Source organism: Hetaerina americana, unplaced genomic scaffold, assembly GCF_022747635.1.
Source record: "Hetaerina americana unplaced genomic scaffold, ioHetAmer1.1.p SCAF_11, whole genome shotgun sequence".
Classification (NCBI taxonomy): domain Eukaryota; kingdom Metazoa; phylum Arthropoda; class Insecta; order Odonata; family Calopterygidae; genus Hetaerina; species Hetaerina americana.
In genome coordinates this window covers 8,810,546-8,832,215 of record NW_027286181.1, presented here as the reverse complement: position 1 = coordinate 8,832,215, position 21,670 = coordinate 8,810,546, and the positions used below count along the sequence as shown (strand labels likewise).

The following is a 21,670-nucleotide window of genomic DNA, read 5'->3' as shown; positions in this document are numbered from 1 at the left end:
CCCCGCTCTCACAAAGCTCTCCTTTTATATTTCTTATACTTTGTTTGCATGTGTGTACCGTAATTGAATAACTCTCTTTTTCTCGTCACAGACTTCGTTCCTTTACTGAGCCTTTTCTTCGTGGACTCCATCGTTTCTTTGGCTGGCGTCTGAATTTTCTTAATCGGGGTAAAATTTCACTCTGGAATTGCAGAAATCTTCTAGCTCCCGACAAGGATCCAATTAAAATACATCCCATTTATTGATGAACCATTAATTATGGGAGAATCGTAGAAACCGTGTTTCGTACATCCGTTGGGGAGAAGTTGAAAGGATATCGAAAATGAAAGGAGCCGAACGATAGATGTGTCTGTCATGGATGGGATCTGCGGGAACACTGTCGCATCCTGGATGCTGCGACACGCCCTCCAAGGAGGGAGCACGGGTGACGTTTCGCGCGGGTCCACTCACCTCGTCGGGGTCCACTTTATTGCGTGGCACCCGCCAGAAAGCCGGCCTCGGCATGACTGCCTCCACGGAACTTGGGTCCTCTTACTGTAAACCGCCAGACGCAACGGCGGTCGTTTCCCCTCGGGGGCTAGAGACTTGGATTCTCTTGGGCGGCGGCGGCGACCGGTGGGAGGGGGTCGGAGACGACCAGGACGGCGGCAGGAACACCCTTTGTTGACAGTCGGTCACGGTGGAAACCCTCCTCGTCCCTGCGGTACGTCTTATGGGGGTCCCGGTGCGGCGGATGCGGAGTAGGAGTGTGCTCGGGTGCTGCTTCTTCGATGGACTTTTGGGTAGGGTTGGTCGGGAGCCGCGGAAGGGGATAAGGGGGCAGAACGGGGCCAGTGGGGCCGGCTGTGGGAAAGAAATTGCAGGGGGGGGAGGGGAGAGGAGAATGGGACCAGTGGGGAAGAGACCAAAGTAGGGGGTGGGGGAAGGGGAGGGGTCTGGGTCCTTTGGGACGGGAATATAAGAATAGGAGAGGGAGATGTGTGGAGGGGGGAGGGGGGGAGTTTTTTGGGAGGGGGAAGCTGAGAAGGGATCGGTATGGCTTAGGGATATGTTTAGATCGTAATGGGCAGCGGCCTGGGACACTCCCCCCCTCACTCCCCCATTGTTGTCTATTTCTAAATCGTGATGGTGGTGGTGCTTCGTGCGTCCGGTGGCCCTCTTGAGCGGTGCTGTCGGTGCTCCGAAAGGGGGCGTGGCGTGGCGGGGAGGGAAGGGAAGGGGGGATGGGGTGGGCGAAATGCATATCAATGACTCGAGGGGCAATAAGGCGGAAGGATGGAGTGGATATGAATGGCCGTAGGCTCGGTAGACCCAGAGGCGACGATTTTCCGAGGGAGAGTTCATCAAGGAAGATCGCTACACCGAATTTGGAGCGGATTGAAAAAAAATATGCTATGAAAATACAGCAGCACATGGAACCTTGGAAGTAGCTGAAACAACACTGAGATTGTATTTATTCCGAGTGTATATATTTGAACCTACCCAGCTGAAGTTTGTTGGATGAATGAGAAGTAATAATGTCACCCCCAATTTGGTCTTATATCGTACATGAAGTAAGTCAAACAGTATAATCAATAAATTCAGAACATGAGATACCGCATAACATTTTGCTCGCGGAATTGACAGTTATAGGGTGAAGCGAAAGTTACCCATCCAATGGATGTAAAATTCTAAAATACTATTATCAAATAACAGTCGCTGGCAAAACATGGTGGAAATCCTTCATGATAAAGGAAGACACTTGGATTATACACATAAAAAAGTTTTATTAACGACCTAGGTTTCGCGACAGCGTAACATCTTTAGCTAAATTGACAAGGGTTAATTCACCTAAAGATGCTACACTCTAACGAATCCTTGGTCGTAAATGAAAAAAATTGACGTGGATAACCCAAGCGTCTTCTATTATCAAGTCTCCTTGAGTTTTTTCAATTTTTTTTCAAATAAATGATTTTTGCCGTTGCCCTTGATATTTTAAACTAGACTGTAACCCAAAAAGCAACACCCGATTTGGCTTTGGGGTACCGAGAGCATGGACCAAATTGACAAACAGGGCCTTCCGGTCTCAGTTGTTTGTACGCTAATACCATGCAGTCACCCACGCCACGTCAAGGCTAACACTTCAGCGGAACGCTAACGCGATTCTCCGCGCAGAAGACTGACAGACGGCCTCCGCTGGCGGGGAGCATGCAAAGGGGTGATTGATATTAGTGTTTCCCTTGAGTTAGCTGGCAATGGAGACCAAGCGTTTTCTGTTCGTCCTAGCTAGGAGCTAGATTTGTAAAACATAGTCATAATAAAGTCAGTAGCGTATGAAAAATAGAGGCTGGGAATCACTCGCGCAGCGAAGGTTAAATATCTTGCATAAGTTGGAAGGACGTCTCTTTAGATATGCCCGGTCGTAGGAGAGGCCATGCAAATAAAATTAAAGAGATCAAAAGGAGAACAGATAGATTTGAGAGGTCAATTTTCCCCCACGAACGATAAGGGATCAGAATTACGTTGTCCGACCGCGCTAGGATAGAAAAGTATTTTGGGTCAAAAGTATTCATGGTGCGTAATCCCCCCCTGCCACACACCCCTGGAGTGGCTTACAGGGTACTATGGAAATAAATAAATAAACCCTGCTTGGCCTTTGATGCATTTCTCGCCATCTCCCGTGCTGGATGATTTGTAATGATTCGGCTTCCCATTCTTTGCGGAAGATGAGGCGTTGGTCAAGATTTCTGATTCTCGAAATTCAGCATTGCTTTTGAAATAGGTCGGAGTTGAGTCTGCATGAAAGCCACCAACGTCGGTGGAAAATTTTAAATGGTGTCCACGATCTATCGAATTACTCGTGCACTTCAACGGTTCGATTCTATTCCAATAAAAATGACGAAAAAACCTCAAATCGTTCGAGTCTTGGAACGGACGTAATGGCAATAATTTATTGTAATGATTCAGGCACAAAAGCTCTTGAGCAAGTGAGGTATTGCACCTGTGGCTCCTTCAAAGTCGGAGATAATCAATACTTGCATGCTCATTACAATTCAATTACATTCAAATCAAATTCTTTGGAAATGATGAATTGTTTACATATTTTGTCTTTTTCTGGTGCTAATCCCGAGTGGATTTTTGGAACAAGTGATTAAATAGTCTTTCATTAAGTCTTGACAATTCGGCGCACTTGTTCGGGTAAAGAGTTTCAGATTATGGTTGAGTTCACTCAGAAAGAATAAAAATGAATTTCCTTTGTGAGGGTGCAAATAGAGTTTCGAAGGATTACGTACTTCTGATCGTGTTAGCTCTGTTGGTAGGAGACAGGAGTTGGATGACTGAAGTGATAAAATATTTGTCATTTGAAAAGACATTAAAAATGTATTGCTTCATTTAAAATAATAAGTCGAAAATTGTTTTGATAAACTACAAAACAGCGAGAGTTCTAGCATCTTATGGGCTCAGACAGTGACACATTCACACCTCATAAAAATTCAAGTTTGTTTCATAATCTACTACTGAGGCAATGAAGGAATATGGTATTATTGACTCTTCGTATAAAATAATTATTTTGACTGTTTTTAAGTGGTAATAAATAAATTGAATATGCCCGTTTTGCATAGCATAAACACGCTCTTGATAGTTAATAAGTAATGTAACTGTAAATGTAAACCTTAAGTATGCCTGCAAATCGGCCAAACTTATTATATGCAACAAGGTCCGCCCCAAAAGTAGTAGAACCGAGTTGATGAATTGAAATTTTAGATTGATAGATTCACTAAATATTCTTCGAGGTTACACCCTTGTGCGTCCAAACACCACTGCCAGCGAGATTTCAACGCATCGTGCGCCCTCTGGAAGGTGGCGCTCGGAATGCTGCTAAGCTTCCTCGTCACGACCTGTTGAAACGCTTCCTCCGAGTCATGGTGACGGCCATTCAGCACAGATATGAGGCGGGTGAGGAGGAAGAAGTCTGGTGGGACGATGTCTAAAAAATTTGGAACCTCACTCCCAACATCAGTAATAATTGAGCAACCCAATTGCCTTCCCCTTGCAAATTCCCGCATATTCCTGGGAAAATAATGTGGTTGTTAATGATGTTAAAATCATATACCCAATGGAAACGTTCCCTTTAAATTTGACATTTTAATGCCGTATGTTACTAGCTACCGGCTTTCATTTCCTGTTAAAAAAATTCATGTTTACCACTGAATATTATGCTATCTTAATTAAACACTTGTTGAAATGGCTTAGTTATAATGCCGCTAATAAGAATCTAATTCAATAACTGATATGCATTACCATAGTCACTCATTTCATTTTTTTCATTTCGAGAATAAAAATAATCTAGATAATTGGAAATCTTATTGATCTTGAGATTCTTTGAGCTGCGTTGAGCATGTTTTCATAAACCATCAATTATTACCATCATGCTGAAAGCTGTAAGGCTGACACGACGTGTTTGCAAATAATTTTTCAAAGAACTCTTTCAAAACTCCATCCACTTCAGCAAAGAATATTAAACTGTATTTCAAAAATTATTTTTCAACTCTCTTCATAAATAGAGTCATCATATACACTATGAAATTGCAATTCACAAGCTTAAGATAATTTTATGTTGCTTGCGGTAAGTACGACACTTATGGTTAGTACAGCTTTTGTTCTTCGTAAAAGGAGCCGGTTGCGCTTTATTAGACGTGGTTTATGTCTGAATAGATTATTTTTTTGTTCCAAGCATCTGATATTGGCCCAAGGAAACATTTAATGTTGGCTATGTAAACACCCTCTTTCATGGCCTGGCAGCTTAGTATGCGTTGTTTACTCGCTTAATGTTATCCCATGAGACCAGTATAAAAAAGGCAAACTTTGAATGGTCGTAATTTTTGGGGCCATGTTAAAAAATAGCTCTTGTTTGTAAGTGGTGAGTCCCGACTATACTCAAGGTGAAGGCGACCTTGTGGAGAAAGGAGAATTTTTAATATCGATGGTACATCATTAAACATAATCTTTGTACCCTTTCTCTTATTACGGTGACCTGTTATTAATCTATCTGCTTGTGTATACATATAAGGGTAACCCAAGAATACCCTGGCACGCCTCCCCTCCTCTGTTTTCACATCTGTAGTTTCTTCTTTATTTTTCTGGAATCTTGGTAAAGTTTTCCTATTATTCATAGGCTTCTCCCAGGATTACATACAACTTAAATCATGAAAACTTTCTTTTATAATCTATTTTGATAACATGACTCCTTGTATTGTATTGTATGATATCCATTACATGAATACTTCTCCATCAGAAAAACGTTCATTTAGTTTATCTTAATATTCTAAGACCTACTCAATCTTTAAGCAATATTTAATGAGGCGTTCAAACTTCAACATAAACAACATAAATATCTTGTGAATAACTCTCAGACAAGAACCGACGACAACGTGCAACGTTTACGTCAAGTGCTGAACTCAGACCGTTGGTTAAAAGTGCGCATGGTCGCAGTTCCTATTGGCATTTATAAGGTGACAGAGCTCATTATTATCAATGAAAATTTGGCGATGCGAAAGATCTGCGATTAATTCGACCCGGTCTTGACGGACGAACAAGAGCAGAGTGGAGTGTATGCTTTCGAAGGTCTTGTGCAAGGGGTTGAAGAAGACCCCGACTTTTTGGATAGTCCCGACTTGGCACCAGCAGACTACTCCCAAGAGTGAAAATCCTCCCTCAAAGGACACCACCATGGGACCGTAAGTGCCTTTAAAGAAGCCTGTACGCGTACCATTAAGGACCTTCCTGAATTCGTCTACCGGGGAACCTTCGAGTCGTTGAAAAGCCGCTGGCAACTGTGTGTCGACGCTCAAAGGATGTACTTTGAAGAAATTTGAGGCATTGTAGCAATATACGATATAAATCTATATTTCCGAAACTTTTACCGATGCCTTTTATGCAAACTTTGTAAAGAAAATAATAATGATAGTATAGAACGAATCATAAAGCGTTCGGAAACTTGGTCATTGAAGCAAGAGGAAGGCAATTGAATGCCTAAACAGGAAGGGTAAATGGTTTTAAAGAAAGATATAGATTGAGGAAGTAATTTAATGAGGTCGAAAGGACTTTCAAGGCAAGAATATTTTTAGTTGTTTCTCCTAAAAAGTAACGAAGTGAATGGTATGGATGCATGTTTTTGATAAGGATGTCACACTCGGACAAAACGGTTATCGGGGAGGTAACGCGATAAAGTGCACATGAAACTAAACCCGGGGATCAGGGTTATCCATGGTTACTTGGATTGTATGATAAAAATAGTATTTTCATAAGTTTTCATGGTTACGTCAACCAGAAAAGAGACAAAATTCCATTTAAATAGTTGGAAAATTAATTTTAAATTCCCGCGTAAGTTTTGAAGCATATCGATTTGCTCTTAATCGCTGCGCAGTAACATGGCTGGTAAGCGTAAATAGGTGAAGGTGATTCGCGTAGCTTTTTGAATGATTCTAATCCTAACCTTTCACTTTCATAAAAATTAATGTTAGATCTCGTATGCAATATGTTTTATTCACCTGCGATGTTGTTGCTGAATTGATACTTGCATCTTTTGGTGGAATTCCTGTGTTCCGGTTTCTTAATAGGCGGAGATAATGTTTAGCAAGGATATAATAAAACTATTGCTATCACGGCCTCTAAGTGTACATTCGGCCAACAAAATCAGGACATATTCTCTGCAGTCAGAGAATAGTCGTTATGTGCAAAATCAGATGAAAACGTTGGTCAATTACGGCATCGTAGCCAATGGCTCAAAACGGTTTTACAAGAATTTTGGTCATAAACCAACTCCACCTTCTACACTAACTAAAGCATGGTATTCATTCATTGGCCTGGCATTTGTTGGTGTTATTATAAATTGGAAAGGGTAATCAATTCTTTTTAAATTGTGTCCTGTTCTCAAAATGAGTACCTTACTGATTTTAAACTTACTCATTACATTTCTTTTTAGGATGTATCACTACTTGTTTCCACCTGTAGATGCTGCCGCGCATATACCGAACGAAATAGATGAAAGTGATTTGAATGATAGTGAACATGACCATGATGGAAAAGAAGTCGAAGAAGGTGGGAAAAGGAAGAAGAGGAAAGAAAAAGTGGGGTTCAGAGACAGAAAGGTAATTCACCCATTTCATTTTCACAATGAGACAATGTTTTTGCATTCTGCTTCAATTGCTACCCGTATTATGTTTGGCAATCTAATGTAGTGTTATATGTATACTTCTTTTCAAAAATGAAGTTTAGCAGTACATTCATGCAGGGTGAATGTTCTTTTGTTAAATGTATGTGACATTAATAATTTGATAGGTAACATTACCCCAAAGGCGATAAAGCTGCGATTATTAGGCATCCTTCTTTTATGAATTCAAATCAGCTTCTCTCTTGAGTATTTTTGGTTGTAGAGGCCAACTGTTATTAATTCCATAACTACTGCATAACTGTCAATGGAAAACATTTTTATGTGTATTGTTTACAAACAATAATTTAATCATAGCGAAAAGTTTGGAAACCATCCTCTAAACCCGATTGAAACACATTTAACGCCATTGTTTCTGATGATAGATTTAGTGGGAACATTGCACCTGCATTATCAAAATGTACACAGACTATTTATTTGACAATATGTTTTGACTACTGGTAAATTTAAAAATTTGAGTATTATTTGATTAATAACTGCCAATGTTGTGTCAAGGAAATGTTTTACCAAATTCAAGCGTGCATTCATTAGTCACACAGAGCCTAGCGATCAAGCTCAAAGCTGTGGTTTTGGTGCTTATGTTCAAGCAGCCATTAATCTGAAGAAATTTGATTCATATGGCTCTTTGTATATTAACGTACTACTCCATAAGTTTAAAAATCTGTAATAGAGTTAATTGTGTTATTGAACATAAGATTGTGCACATATATTCATTTTATTTTATATAGTGTCACTAAGCCAGTAAAGCTGATGTTACAGCAGTTGCTTTTGATAACCATGTTTAATTCCGTTGAAAGGTTTCTCTAATTAGAGTTTTCATGACTAAGAAATGCTGCTCTAAGAAGTGGATACATTTTTCCCTTTAACATTCAATATTTTGGTGTCAGGTGGATTAATTAAAAAAAATTACCTTTTTTGAAAGTATATGCGCTTTTATCAAGAGCGCACGTCTCACCACATGCCCTTAGATCTGACCTTGAAGGTAGCCGATTTATTTGGCAATGCTTAGCTCAATTTTTCTGATTGATAAAAAAAGAATATTGTTGTAACTGTTTCAGAGGAAAATAGATAAAATAGTAGTTTTGCAACAAACAAAGTGTTGAAGGCAAGCCTCTTATAAACAGGTTTAAATTTAATTTGATATGTTAGTTGCAAATGAATGTCATTTGTAAATCTTTATCTGAAAATGATGGATTATTAAGTTAGTATTTTCACAGGTTTATGTTATACATTGCTGTGGGCATTTCAATAGATGTCTTCTGCATCATCTTCAAGGCTGAATGAGTCCTGAAGATGATGGACAAGTCATCCATTGAAATGTTTACTGCTATGCAGGACATAACGCGGTGGATATCCCAAGAAAAATTTGTCATGAGCATATACTGAGGAAACATCAAATCCTTCTTTATCAGGAAAGACTAAATGTTTCAGGTTTCCCTTTGTGGAAGTTCTCAATATCCATTGTAAGTAAGTTATGCTATGTCACAGAACATTTGATGGAGTTTTCCCTTCAATGAGCATTGGAAAATTTTTAGCTTTCATAAATTGAGAAACTACATTTATATATTACTATGCAACAATTTCAGATTGTAAATATCATTCGCCTTGACCAGAATTCGAAGCCGGATCCCTCAATGTCTGGCCGAAATCTTTAGACAGTTAAGCTACCGAGGTGTCCTCTTACAGTCCAAAATTTTGGATTTGAAGGAACAAAATATAACAAAGTACTATACATAAAATGTTACAGGCATTCGCAGTCGTGCGCAAGATTATAAATAAGATCAAAATAGCATTTTACTTCTAAAATATTTTTTAATAGAAAATGTGGAAAATCGCTGCAAATGATTAAATCAGTGAAAGAATAATTAGAGAAATGACCCCCTCAAGATTTCAAAATGAGGAGGGTAGAGTATGAAAAATCATTTTGATACTTGCAAGAACTTGGTTACTTAAATGCTAATGTTCTAGGTGGTTAATCAAAATATGCTTAATGAATAACTGATGGTAGCACTTTTCCTCTCGATAAAATTTATTTACGGCTGGGTTTCGACGTATTACATCATCATCAGGTCGTGATGATGTAATACATCAAAACCTGGTTGTAAATAAATTTAATAAAGTGGAAAAGTGCTACGATCAGTTACTCATCATGTTTGACTTCTGCCACATCATGCCTGAATCTACTCAATTTGCTTAAAATATGCTTTATTAATTCAGTGTGACAGATATCGTATGAGAATCAATATTAATGAAACAAAGTTTTAGCGATTTTTTAGAAGCACAGTAGCAAAAACTGGAGCAGGTAGAGCAGTTTACGTATCTTGGAAGTGTTTTGGACTGACTTGGTCAAAGTAGTATGGATGTAAGGAGAAGAATTGCACTAGGCAAAGGTGCTTTCACAAGGACGAGGAAGTTGATGAAAGGGACGTTGGGTAAGGATATCAAGAAAAGACTTGTAAAAACTTTGATATGGAGTGTAGCTATGTACGTTGCGGAAACGTGGTCATTGAAGCAGGAGGATAGACGTAGACTGGAGGCTTTTGAAATGTGGGTGTGGAGAAGAATGGAGAAGGTGAAATGGACCGAGAAGAAAACAAATGAGGAAGCACTAGGTATGGTGGATGAGGTGAGGGGTTTGTTGGGAGAAATCTTATGGAGGTAGGAAAAATGGATGAAGAATGGATTGGTCGGCAGTGGGATGTTGAAGACTGTAATAGAACGGATAATGTTAGGCAAACAAGGAAAGGGCAGGAACAGGATAGGGATGTTGGACAGGATGAAGGGAGGAAGGAAGTGATGTAGAGTTGGTTGCTGGATTTGGTGTTTTTTTTGGAGTCACAAAATTTTTATTTAGGAGCTGTGTCCATCCAAAAACATACCTTAACCGGTAGATTTCCTAATAATGCTTTATTATCATTTTATAATGTAATGTTGGAAAGACCCTATTTTCATATAAGAACAGTCTCCTATTATGTAGCATTTAGTAAAAATTCTTGGTACTCATTGCCTTTAATTTAGTGTGCTGTTGTTCACCAATTACAGTGATTCAGTTCAATATCCTTCAATGCAGGAAAATCGCTAGTTCCTTGAGGTAATTTTGGGTGAATTTTTTGTCATGCATCAGTGTTCCCATCTCTAGAAGGTAAATTTTGCAAAATTTTATAAAGTTGTTTTCAATACCTGATTAAAAAGTGAGAATTAATTAAATCTCCATATGTTCTCATTTTCCTCAATAGCCTATTACTCCACCTTCAACTGAAATTCTGAACATCATCAATCTTTTCATGTGAATTATTCCTGATTTATGTTTATGCTATCACATGTCCTTGATTGTGTAGTGGTATTTTTTGCTGCTAGTGCCTTTCTCCAACAAATACTACTATTTGTAATTTTTCTGGAATTATTTGCGAGGGAAGAATTAAGGTCATTGCATTTCATTTACCTGCATGATTGGAGTTTTTAGCTGTTGTAATATGAAATAGATACTGCTACAAGTCTATTCCTATTGGTGTTTTCAGTAAGATTTCTTAATATATTCAAACTTTAAAGAATTAATTATTTAGGTAATTGGATTTTTCATTAAACTGTGTGAATTGTGCCGTAATAAATGCTTCAATTTGAGCCTGCACAACATTTGCTACACAACTTGTGTAGAAGATATACATTAATGGCATTTTCCCTAATGAAAAAAGGGGGTAATTTGGCTCAGTGTTAATATTTCTCAAAGGATGATAATTATTCTGACAGTTTAAAACACTATATATCCACTTTAGAATATAATTTTGTATAGACATTTAAAATCATTAATATCTTTTAACATTTTTAACTGAAGGAGATAAGTCATAAAATATTATTGTCGTAACTATAGTATGATAATTGCCATTAATTTATAAAATGATAAATGGTGGTTTATAATAATAAATATTCATATTTGGTGCACATTTGATGCTGCAAGAATGTTTACTGCATAAGCTCTTGTATCCTGATAAAGTATTTATGTTATAATAGTATTTATGATTTATAATACATTGGACGTTCAAATTTTTTAATCTTCTAATGTTTTTTGTATTGAATTGGATGCTATTTTTTCCCATAACTTTATAATTTAAAGTTCCTTTGTTTATAATTATGGAAACATAACATTTGAGTGGAAATACATATGTTTCTAAAAGCTTATGTTAAAATCTTATATGATCCCATGCATTTGTGAGACTTGGATCAAGAAAAGCTGCCTGAAAATTAAATTTAAACACTTAATTTGAAGAAATACCTATTGTGCAAGTGAAAATTTTATTTTCCTTCTTGTCTTATCTCTCTTTACCTCAGAAGGAACTTTTTATTTATTGGATTTGCTAGAATTTAATATCCTGTTCAATGGCTGAAAATATGTAATGCCTTGATGCCCGGAAATGAAAGGAAGTTCCCCATCCGAAAGGGCCTCTAGGTTGGTTTTTTGGCTGTCTTCAGAAATGCTGTGATATTATTTCAGTCTTAAGCTTCTCTTTTCCAGATAATTGAATATGAAAATCGCATTCGTGCTTATTCAACTCCTGACAAGATATTCCGGTACTTTGCTACAGTGAAGATACTCACAGTTCAAGGATTCACCGAGGTGTTCATGACTCCGGACGACTTTCTCCGTGCAATTACTCCTGGAATGAAGCAGCCAGATGGTAAAGAAGAGCTACAGCATAATCCTTTGAATTATGGAATCATTAGTATTTTTCAGATATAATCCACTTCAAGTTGGCCCTAATCTGGAGTTTTATTTAATTACTCATGCTTTGCCTGATGAAAAAAAATTGTTTTATATGTGTGCACTAACAGGCTTATGAAATAACAGGGAGTTGTTCTGCTGAGACAAGTTCTGTGTGATCCAGTCTCCTGAAAGTAACCTTCCCAATGTGTTGATTTTCAGAGTTTTTAATTATGTGCTTTTAACAATTTGCAAATCATGCTTTAACTCTGAAAAATGTTGATGTATTAGCATTGATATCATGCCTTGGATTCATTGAATTTAGATTTCACCCTTGTGATAGCTTTTTAATATTTTTGGAAAATACTTGTCTTTAAGATTAACTACCAAATTTCGTATTGATAAATAGTATTTAGGTCAACCAGAAGAAATGAGATGTAAAAGAATCCCTTGGTATGAACTGACAATCATCGCATTGACTTGAATTCCCCCTTTCAATTAGTAAATTATTACTTAATAAGCATTTTGTAAAATTATCCCAGTTTAAGTATTTTGTGGTTGCAAAAACAACTTTTATTTAAGAGTTATCTTTATGCGGAAAGATCATGCTTCAACATTTGAATATGATGTTCAAGTGTTGTGAATTTTGGTGCTTCTATCACTGATCAGTGCCTGGTCACTGGATGGTCATCTACATTATTATTATTTTTGTACAGTCCACGTTGCTGTATAAAATTTTCTTCTGATTGATAAAGTGTAAAGTTAATATTTTCTGTAGGATATTACTGGGCCCCCCTTAAGGTAAGCTCCCAATAAAATATGGTACCCTCGGTAGTGCTGCTGCATGGTTTGTCTCATTTATAAATTAACATAGGCATAGTGAATAACTGATCGAAGCACTTTTCTACTTGATAAAATTTTTATTTTGCGACCGTGTTTCAATGTATTACATCATCATCTGGTGATGTCATACATCAAAACCCGGTCTTAAAATAAAAATTTTATCAAGTAGAAAAGTGCTTCGATCAGTCATTATGTTCGACTTCCACCACATCACGCCTGTAGCTGCTCAATTTGTTAATATAGGCATGGTTACTGTTGTGAGTCACACTTTGACTCTTCATCTGAATGGAAGTTGTAATGAGGATCCTATCAAGTGGATAAAGTGTGCAGTGCACCCTGTATGGGTAAAATGAGATTACACAGTGATGCAATCTAATTTACCTTAAGGAAATAATCTTCCCATTGTTTGCATTTTCCACATTTTGTGATGCATCTGTATGTAGTGAAAAAGGTGGTTATATTAAATGACAGCAGCAACATTTTATGTGGTCGAACAATATGAGTAAAAAACCAAGCAACATTTTATCATGCAGAAGAACACTGTCTTATTGGGAGCAAACCTTATAGGAAACTTTTTACTGATACATATTGTTATTATCCTCTTTAAGGTAGGTTTTGTTTAGACAAGGAATGAGCAATCATGCAACCATACATTATTTGCCTGTCCTTACAGAACAAGCTGACGTCCAACAGAACAGTAAACTCTTCCTTCTACAGTTCCACATATTTTTCTTGAAATACAATTCAATTCGGGATTTCATCCACATGTTATGTTTTCAATCAAACAGTTTGACAGTAAATCCAAATGGCTTCTTCAGATGAAGTGCAAATCATTCTCTTTTCAACTTAGGCTTGGGCCCAGTGTGATCTTATTGGTCCACTTGTATTCACTGCTACAATTCCTCTGAAACATCTTGGTTCCTTTGCTCTCAATGTCACAGCTATTGAAGAGGGAGTCAAGGTTTCCCTGGTATGACTGATTTATCTTGGGTGATGTTGCCAACATATAGTCCTTGTTGTGGATTTTCGATTAACTCACCTCCATTCTGTTATGATTATTAGTTGTTAAAGCAATGAAAACTGTGCATTTATAAAGGTATTGTGAAGGATTCAGTGATGTGTAGATTGTGAAGACTACATTATCTCAAGTGTTGTCTGTATTGACAGTTTTGCTAGTATTCCAGCCAGCATCTTACGGGTTAAGTGACGTGAAATGCTGGCAAAAGTTGTCAACACACAAGCAATGCTCATGATGAACCCTGAGAAAGTGCAGTGGAAGTATACCTTATTATGTAGTCTTCTTGTACTTATTATATGAATTGGCTTTTCGATTTAGACATTTGAAGAACTAATCAAATTTGTTTTTACTGTATCTGAGCAGCCAAATTTTCATCTACATACTGTAAGCATATCAAAATTATATATATGGGCATGTAGTTAGCATGACTTATGATTGTTTTGTTGGTGTTTCATGTGTACTAATACTACCTTGATCAAAAAGTTCCCGGAATAACCACCGTGTGGCGCTCCCATCGTTCCGATTTGAGTTCTGTTTTTTTTGTTAAATTGGTACATCTGTTGTTGATATTCCCTTTAAATCTTAGTGTCATAACTTGACATTTGCAAAAGTTACGTAGCCAAGAGTACATCTATCTCTGTGTGTGTTGGCGATTTTTTACAATTTCAGAAATGGATTTAAATTTGCAACAACGAACTTGTATTAAATTTTGCGTAAAAAACGGATTTAGTGGCGCACGGACGTTGGAAATGTTGGAAAAGTGTTTCGGCAACGATTCTCTAAAAAAAACGGTCGTTTACCAGTGGCACGAGCGGTTCAGAAGTGGTCGTGAGTCAATCGAAGATGATGAACGCAGTGGCAGACCATCGACATCGAAAGTCGGTGAAAAAATTGATAAAGTAAAAGAAATGTTGGTCAATAACCGCAAATTAACCATCAGAGAAATAGCGGAGGACTTGAACATTGCCTATGGATCCGCCCAAGACATTGTGGTTAATGATTTGGGTTTCCGTCGTGTAGCAGCAAAGTTGGTTCCAAAAGACCTCAATTTCATGCAAAAAAGAGACCGTGTTGACGTCGCAAAAGACATGATTTGCGAGGCTGAATCCGATCCCACATTCATCAAAAGGATCATTAATGGAGACGAGACGTGGGTTTATGAGTACGACACGCAATCCAGACATCAGGCAAGTGAATGGCGTTCACCAAATGAGCCGAGACCAAAAAAACCACGTCGTTTTCAGTCAAAAAAGAAGGCAATGCTGACGGTTTTCATGGATTGCAACGGTGTAGTGCATCATGAATTTTTGCCAGAAGACCAGACAGTAACCAAAGAGTATTATTTGGGCGTTATGAGACGTTTGCGTGAAGCAATTCGCCGAAAGAGACCAGAAATGTGGGCAGAAAACTCGTGGATTTTGCACCATGATAACGCACCGTCGCACAGTGCTATCATTATTCGTAATTTTTTGACGAAAAATGCAACAAATACCATCCAACAGCCACCGAATTCACCTGATTTGGCTCCCTGTGACTTCTTTCTGTTCAATCAAGTTAAAAAACCATTACGGGGAACGCGTTTTAGCAGCCGAGAGGAAGTAATGGAAAAATCGCAGGAAGCACTGATGGACATACCGAAAACCGACCGTAACTTTTGCAAATGTCAAGTTATGACACTAAGATTTAAAGGGAATATCAACAACAGATGTACCAATTTAACAAGAAAAACAGAACTCAAATCGGAACGATGGGAGCGCCACACGGTGGTTATTCCGGGAACTTTTTGATCAAGGTAGTATAGGTTTGATTTCATCCGACAGCTGTCTGTTTACAATGTCTACCAAAATTCTTTACCAGTTTAAGCATTCTGATATGAGGTATACTCTCATTTTGTATACTCATGTCACTTATTTATATTGTGATTTATAAGCTGAAAGCTATGGTATTTGAATATCTTTTTTGTCCCAAATACCTGGAAAACTGAGTATCAAGGAGAAGAGAAAAAGTGATGGCCCCAGCTATAATACTGTTATTTTCACCTTACCGAGGATTTGTCACATCTGTAGTCAATGTGTGCCTCTCATCCTTTTCTTGACAGGTTAACTTTTTGAGTGAGGAGCTTCTCATAGTGGTAGTTTTTATGGGAGGCGACTGACAGCTAAGATCATTTGTGCCATTAGGGATGGATGGGAAAGGATGAAGGGTAGGGAGAAACTCGGTGTCAGCATTAGCCTCCTCTTATCGAAAGGTGCCAAGGGGTCCGTAGCTTAAAATCCCATCCGATGGATGGCGTAATCACTCGAAGTGCCCTCCACAAAGCACCTCAAGTAGGGATCGAGATATAAGGGCGGTTCAACAAGTACCCATGTTAGAAATGAAGAAACCATTTTTTCAAAAACATTTTTTTTATTTTCCAACATAGTCCCCTTTTAGAAAGATACACTTCTCCCAACCCTCCGGCCATTTTTTTAACCCCTCCAACAAATAGGATTTGTCAAACTATCCAAAATACGCCTCTGTCTTGGAGATAACTTCCTCGTTTGGGCTTAATTTTTTTCCCGCAAGCCATTTCTTCATGTTAGAGAATAAGAAAAAGTTACAGGGAGCCAGAATGGTTGAATACAGGGGGTGCGACAGCAATTTATGGCATAGTTCATGCAGTTTGGTGGCGACAACTCTGGATGATGTGCTGGTGCGTTATCGTGGTGAAACAGCACCTTTTTTGCCAAATGCGGCCGTGTCTCCTTCAATTTTTTGTCAAAGCGGTCCAATAACTCACTGTAGTATTTCCCAGTGATCGTTCTTCCTTTTTCTAAAAAAATCCATTTGCATCCCAAAAAACCGTCACCATGACCTTTCCGGCCGATTGGACCATCTTCGCCTTCTTTGGAGCAGATTCACCAGGAGAAATCCATTGTTTTGATTTTTGATTAGTGTCTGGTGTGTAATGATGAATCCAGGTTTCATCAACAGTGATAACTCAACGCAAAAACACCTTTGGATCTCGCTTAAATTGCTGTAGACACTGCTTCGAAGTTGACAGCCGGATCAGCTTGTTGTCCACCATGAGCAATCGCGGCACCCATCGGGCCAACAATTTTTTCATCGCCAACTTATTATGTAAAATACTAATGCCGTTCTGGTCGACACACCCATGGCCTCTGCTACTTTGCGCACTTTCATTCGTCAATCAACGAGAATCATGGCGTGGACTTTTTGAATAATTTCCTCGGGAACCACGTCTGCTGGGTGTCCTGGTTGCTCCTCATCAAAAACAGATGTTCGCCCACATTTAAATTCGTTGAACCAATATCCAGCTGTGGTCATACATGGCAAAGTGTTCCCATAAACAGCATCCAACTTTGCTTTTATCTCCTTGCATTTCTTCCTATCCAAAAACAAAAAGCGAATTACCGAACGATACTGTTCTTTTTCCATCTTAGCGAAAATCATGAAACACGTCTTACTCAAATGGCTGCCAAATCCAAACTAACCTTTAAATAAGTCTAAAATTTGTTTCACCGTTGTTTGATAGATGGCAGCACATGATGATAACATAAACTTCCCTCAGGAACGCCCTTTGTCATCAAACACGGATACTTATTGAACCGCCCTCGTACCACTGAAAAACTATCGAAGGGAGTTGAACCCGGACCCTCTGGGTGGGAAGCCACTACGATGGCCGTCAGCTTGATCCCAAGCTATTCATTCTTTTCCCTGCACGTACTACCCCAGTTACGGCTAGTAATGAGATAACTTAGTAGTTTTCCAGATTTGATAGAATTATGAAAGATAGTGTATGCCCTTGATTAAAAAATGTTATTAGTTTATTCCAATGAAAGGATAATATCAGTACAACATAATGTCTTTATAATGGCCAATTGATAACACTTTTTCACTAGATATTGATGTATTATTAGTGTAATTAATCAAAATCTAATGGAAAAGTGTTATCGTATGGGTGTTATTATGTTCAAATTCCACCATATCAAGCCTGAAACTGCAATTTTCAAATGGTGTCTTGCATGAGTATGCTTGGAAGGTAATCATATGTCCATTTCCAGCACACTGATTTTGAACGTTGAGGTAAAAGAACTTTGCTTACCCCTGATAATTGCTTCACTTAATGAATACATATGTACTTACCAAAACGCGAAGAAATACTTTCATCAGTGAAGATATAACTCAATCAAAACCATTATTTATATTTTTTAAGACCATTTTTATTTATTCTCCAAAAAGATTAGCAACTCCTGAATTCATCTATGTATTAAAAACTGTAAATAGCATAAATTACATATTATTTTATAGCCACCAAAAAGTACACATTTAAGTCATCATTGAATGAATTGATTAAAAATCATTGATTATATTGTTTGAATTCATTTTTTGCATTAGTCCTTTATAGGAGTTGCCTTTTTTAAATTTGCTTGCTTAAAAATCAGGTCCTGGTTATGCAAGGTGCTCATTAAGTTAGTTTTTACTGCTAGTTTTTTGGAAGAAAAAGTGATTTTTAGTTTCAAATTACATGATATTTGCAAAAAATTGAATGCGCGTAGTTCATAATGGGTCACTCTTTAAGTATATGTATAATGTGGCAACTATTTGACTATTCAAATGTCAAATAGTTAAATCAATTAAAATTTCAGTTGAGTCTTTGTATAACTATTACTGTCTCCCTAGGTTATCTTTGGCCTGTGTTAATTTGTTTTCCAAGTGAGAAACTGGTGTTGGTATTTAACCCTTATGTCAAACATTGTTGTGCTAATATCATGGAATGTTTTGATTTTTCTCACTCTTAATTTGCAGGAAAATGTGTGATTTGTTTTGTTTTTCTTTGGTCTTTTTGCATGTTAATAACTTAACCTTTCATAAATTACCTGACCAAGACTAAGATTTTACTTCAGCCCTGTGTACAAACGTTAGAGAATCAATTGTATTATGGTTTGATTTTACAACTTTTGCAGTATAGGACAAACATTTGCAATGCGTTGGTTATCACTTTGAAGTTATTGTGTTAGCTTAATAGTCAGATGTGAAATTAATATTTCTCTACTAAACTTTCTTATTCCCATAATCCGTTGTTTTTCACAGGGCATGTGATGCTGTCGGGGGGGATCTGCATCCTTAGTTTATGTTGTCTTTATTTTATTCAAGTTCACCTAATTTGGTTCGTTATGAGCTGTTTATATCCCTAACATGCGTGTGTATGTGTGCGTGTGTGTCTCTTTGAAGAATAACCTCTTTCTGCTGTGGAGGAGTAAAGCACTAATCATTCTCTTCCTGTCCACTGTTTTGTGTGGTAAATGAAGCATTTGAGTAGAATTCCTCACTGCATGTCTTCTTTCTTTTGATAGATAACAGAGTACGAGAATCGTATTCGACAATACTCAACCCCGGACAAGGTGTTTAGATACTTTGCCACCCTGATGGTGGTTCACCATAATGGGGAGAATGAGGTGTACATGACCCCTGATGATTTTCTGAGATCCATGACGCCTGGTGTGAAGCAGCCAGAGGGTAAAAGCTTCACCCCACCTGCCTCCTTTGACCTCGGAATCCTTCTCAAACACCATTTTGCACCATTCAAAGGAGCATAGGGCGCTTCTGATAACTAATTCTCAACTCACAGAACATTGTTTGACATTGCCTATTTTCTTTGCTGCCTTGCTGCATGCATTAATATTGCTTTCTTATTTTGACTAACCAAATGTAGATATTCATGCTCATAATTGTCCTCCAAGATGTATGAAACCTTATTATAATTAGTCCATCTATTGGCATGTGGCATAATGTACTTTAGCATTGCTCCTTCACTGTTGTACTTCAAAATGTAGCATGTTGGTAAATTGTGTGATTAATTAAAAGTAAACGCTATATGATGTGTAATATCTGCTAAGTCACTTCACTCTCATGGCTAATGGTGACTCATTTTCCTTCCAGGTCTTGGATTGGACCAGTTTAAGCGGTACGACCCCAAGGTAGGAACAGAACAACTAATAAATTATCCGATATTTGCTGCTTGTAGCTTAAGACTATTGTCATCCTGTTAATCTATCAACACTTTGCACAGTCTAATATAGTATATATTTTATGCATTTTGATGATAGCACTAATCATATGATATATTAATTGTTAAAAATGTGATCAATTTAACATCCAATATTTTAGCCAAGAAAAAAAGAAATTCACATAATGCACCGATTTTTTTTTCTAAATTAATGACTGAGTTAATCACTCTTCTTAATAAATTTAATCATTGTAAAAAATCATTAATATAATACTCTCTAAATCGTTTCATCTGTATGGGTTTAAATCATTCACTTTATGCATCCATCCTTTTAAATGCATTTTGTATAATAAATTGAAGTTAAGAATGCATTCACCATTCTCAATCATGACTTAAAAGAAATTATATTAAAAAAATAATGCATCTGGGAGTGTTTTCATTTAAATTTTGCTAACTTTTTTTGGTGTTTCAACCCCTCCCACTCTCTGTCTCCTGTCTTAACTCTATACTCTCTCACTGATTTTATTTTGCCAACTTCCCCCTCCCAACTATTTAAATTACTATGAGAAGTTATTCTAACTGCCATATTTATTTTTTCTTTTCATTCTCTGTTTGCAGAACCACGCCGAGGTATTTACAGCAACTCACCATTCTTTCTCTCTCTCTCTCTTCTATTTCCTATTTCTTTTTGTGCATGATTTTTCTCTCTTCCTAGAAGAGTGCTTTAAAGTGAATGTTATGTAACCCTTTCTCAAGCTATGCCTCTTGCTTGACAATGCACCTAATGTCTTCACTTATTACTAACCGGGAAAGTTCCCCTATATCTTCCCCTTCACCTTTTCATTCTTTTCTGCTACAGTTATTTTTTGTAAGGGATGGGCTGGCCCAGTTTTAGGTTCCTCCAGCTCTCTTATAACTGGAACCAAAGTCGATTTCATTAGTATAATTTTTTATTTAAAAAACTGTGCAGTGAAAAAAGTATTTTTTTCTGATTTTTCATGCATCATTTACATATTACAAAACATACTTTCTACGAAATATGAAAATTGTATGAATGTTAAACCATGTGAGAATTTGATGGCCATCTGTTGTGGAGGAAGGGAATGGGAGACAGGAAAGGAGGAAGTGGTTTGAGGGAGGAACTAGGGAATAAAGAAGAAATTAGTAATTCACTGGAAATGTTCCACTGGTTGAATTATTGAGTTGTAGGCTTAAGTATTTTGAATGTTTTTTTTTTTTTTTGCTGTTGATGTGGGAATTTTGGTGCGGTTGATGAGGTATAATTTGAGAGTATTTGTGAATTCTGCAGTGGTAGAAGAATGAAATGGTGGATGGACTGGGCTAGGGTTGAAGTAGATGGAAAGACTGGGTTCCAGGGAGTAGATGGGAAAGAAAAAGGAGGAACGGAATGTCATTTGGGCAGAAAGGGCCAGAAGTAAATAATTTTCACATTATTTAATATCTCATATGATGAAATCATAGAAGTGGAGTGAAGTAAAAAAAGATGAAATATGCTATTGAAACCTTCGTTGGGTGGTGATGGTAGGTTCCGTCAATTGCACGTCTCTATCTCGGGATGGTAGGTCTGTTTTGTAGTTTAGTGGATCACATGGCAAAGTGGGTGATATTGAAATCACAAATCATGCAATAATTACTTTTAGCCAAATACAAAACATGCCTTATGCATTTCCTTGCATTGATTAATCACTACATGCTGAAAGTAGGTTGTATGTAATGTGCACAAAATGTGGTCAAATTGCATATCTGAATGAACCTTTTTATTGATAACAATGATTATGTGATAGGTATCAATCAGGTGGTGGGAAATTGAAGGTTGGATGGGATAAGTTAAAGTCTGAATGTGGTAGCATAATTTGATTAAAAAATACTCTT

At 37.5% G+C, this 21,670-nt stretch overlaps 2 protein-coding genes across 7 annotated transcripts in view; one reads left to right on the top strand and one right to left on the bottom strand.

The window, feature by feature from the left end:
* Nucleotides 1-559, bottom strand: part of Zasp66 (PDZ_signaling and DUF4749 domain-containing protein Zasp66) — a 122,699-nt gene extending 122,140 nt beyond the window's left edge. Inside the window, exon 1 of the mRNA XM_071599371.1 lies at nucleotides 451-559. Coding sequence (XP_071455472.1) covers nucleotides 451-504 — 54 coding nt within the window. The 5' untranslated portion in view covers nucleotides 505-559. The remainder of the gene's footprint in view (nucleotides 1-450) is intronic.
* A 154-nt stretch (nucleotides 560-713) lies between these two features.
* MICU1 (Mitochondrial calcium uptake 1) overlaps nucleotides 714-21,670 on the top strand; it is a 125,240-nt gene continuing 104,283 nt past the window's right edge. Inside the window, exons 1-5 of one of the 6 annotated variants that reach the window (XM_071599368.1) lie at nucleotides 714-782; nucleotides 6,965-7,130; nucleotides 11,721-11,883; nucleotides 19,711-19,748; nucleotides 20,396-20,407. In XM_071599368.1, the coding sequence (XP_071455469.1) occupies nucleotides 6,966-7,130; nucleotides 11,721-11,883; nucleotides 19,711-19,748; nucleotides 20,396-20,407 (378 nt within the window). In that variant the 5' untranslated portion in view covers nucleotides 714-782; nucleotide 6,965. Of the gene's footprint in view, nucleotides 783-1,252; nucleotides 1,554-6,418; nucleotides 6,881-6,964; nucleotides 7,131-11,720; nucleotides 11,884-19,124; nucleotides 19,288-19,710; nucleotides 19,749-20,395; nucleotides 20,408-21,670 lie in introns of those variants that run through there. The other 5 variants (XM_071599366.1, XM_071599363.1, XM_071599362.1 and 2 more) reach the window with 5 other exon arrangements.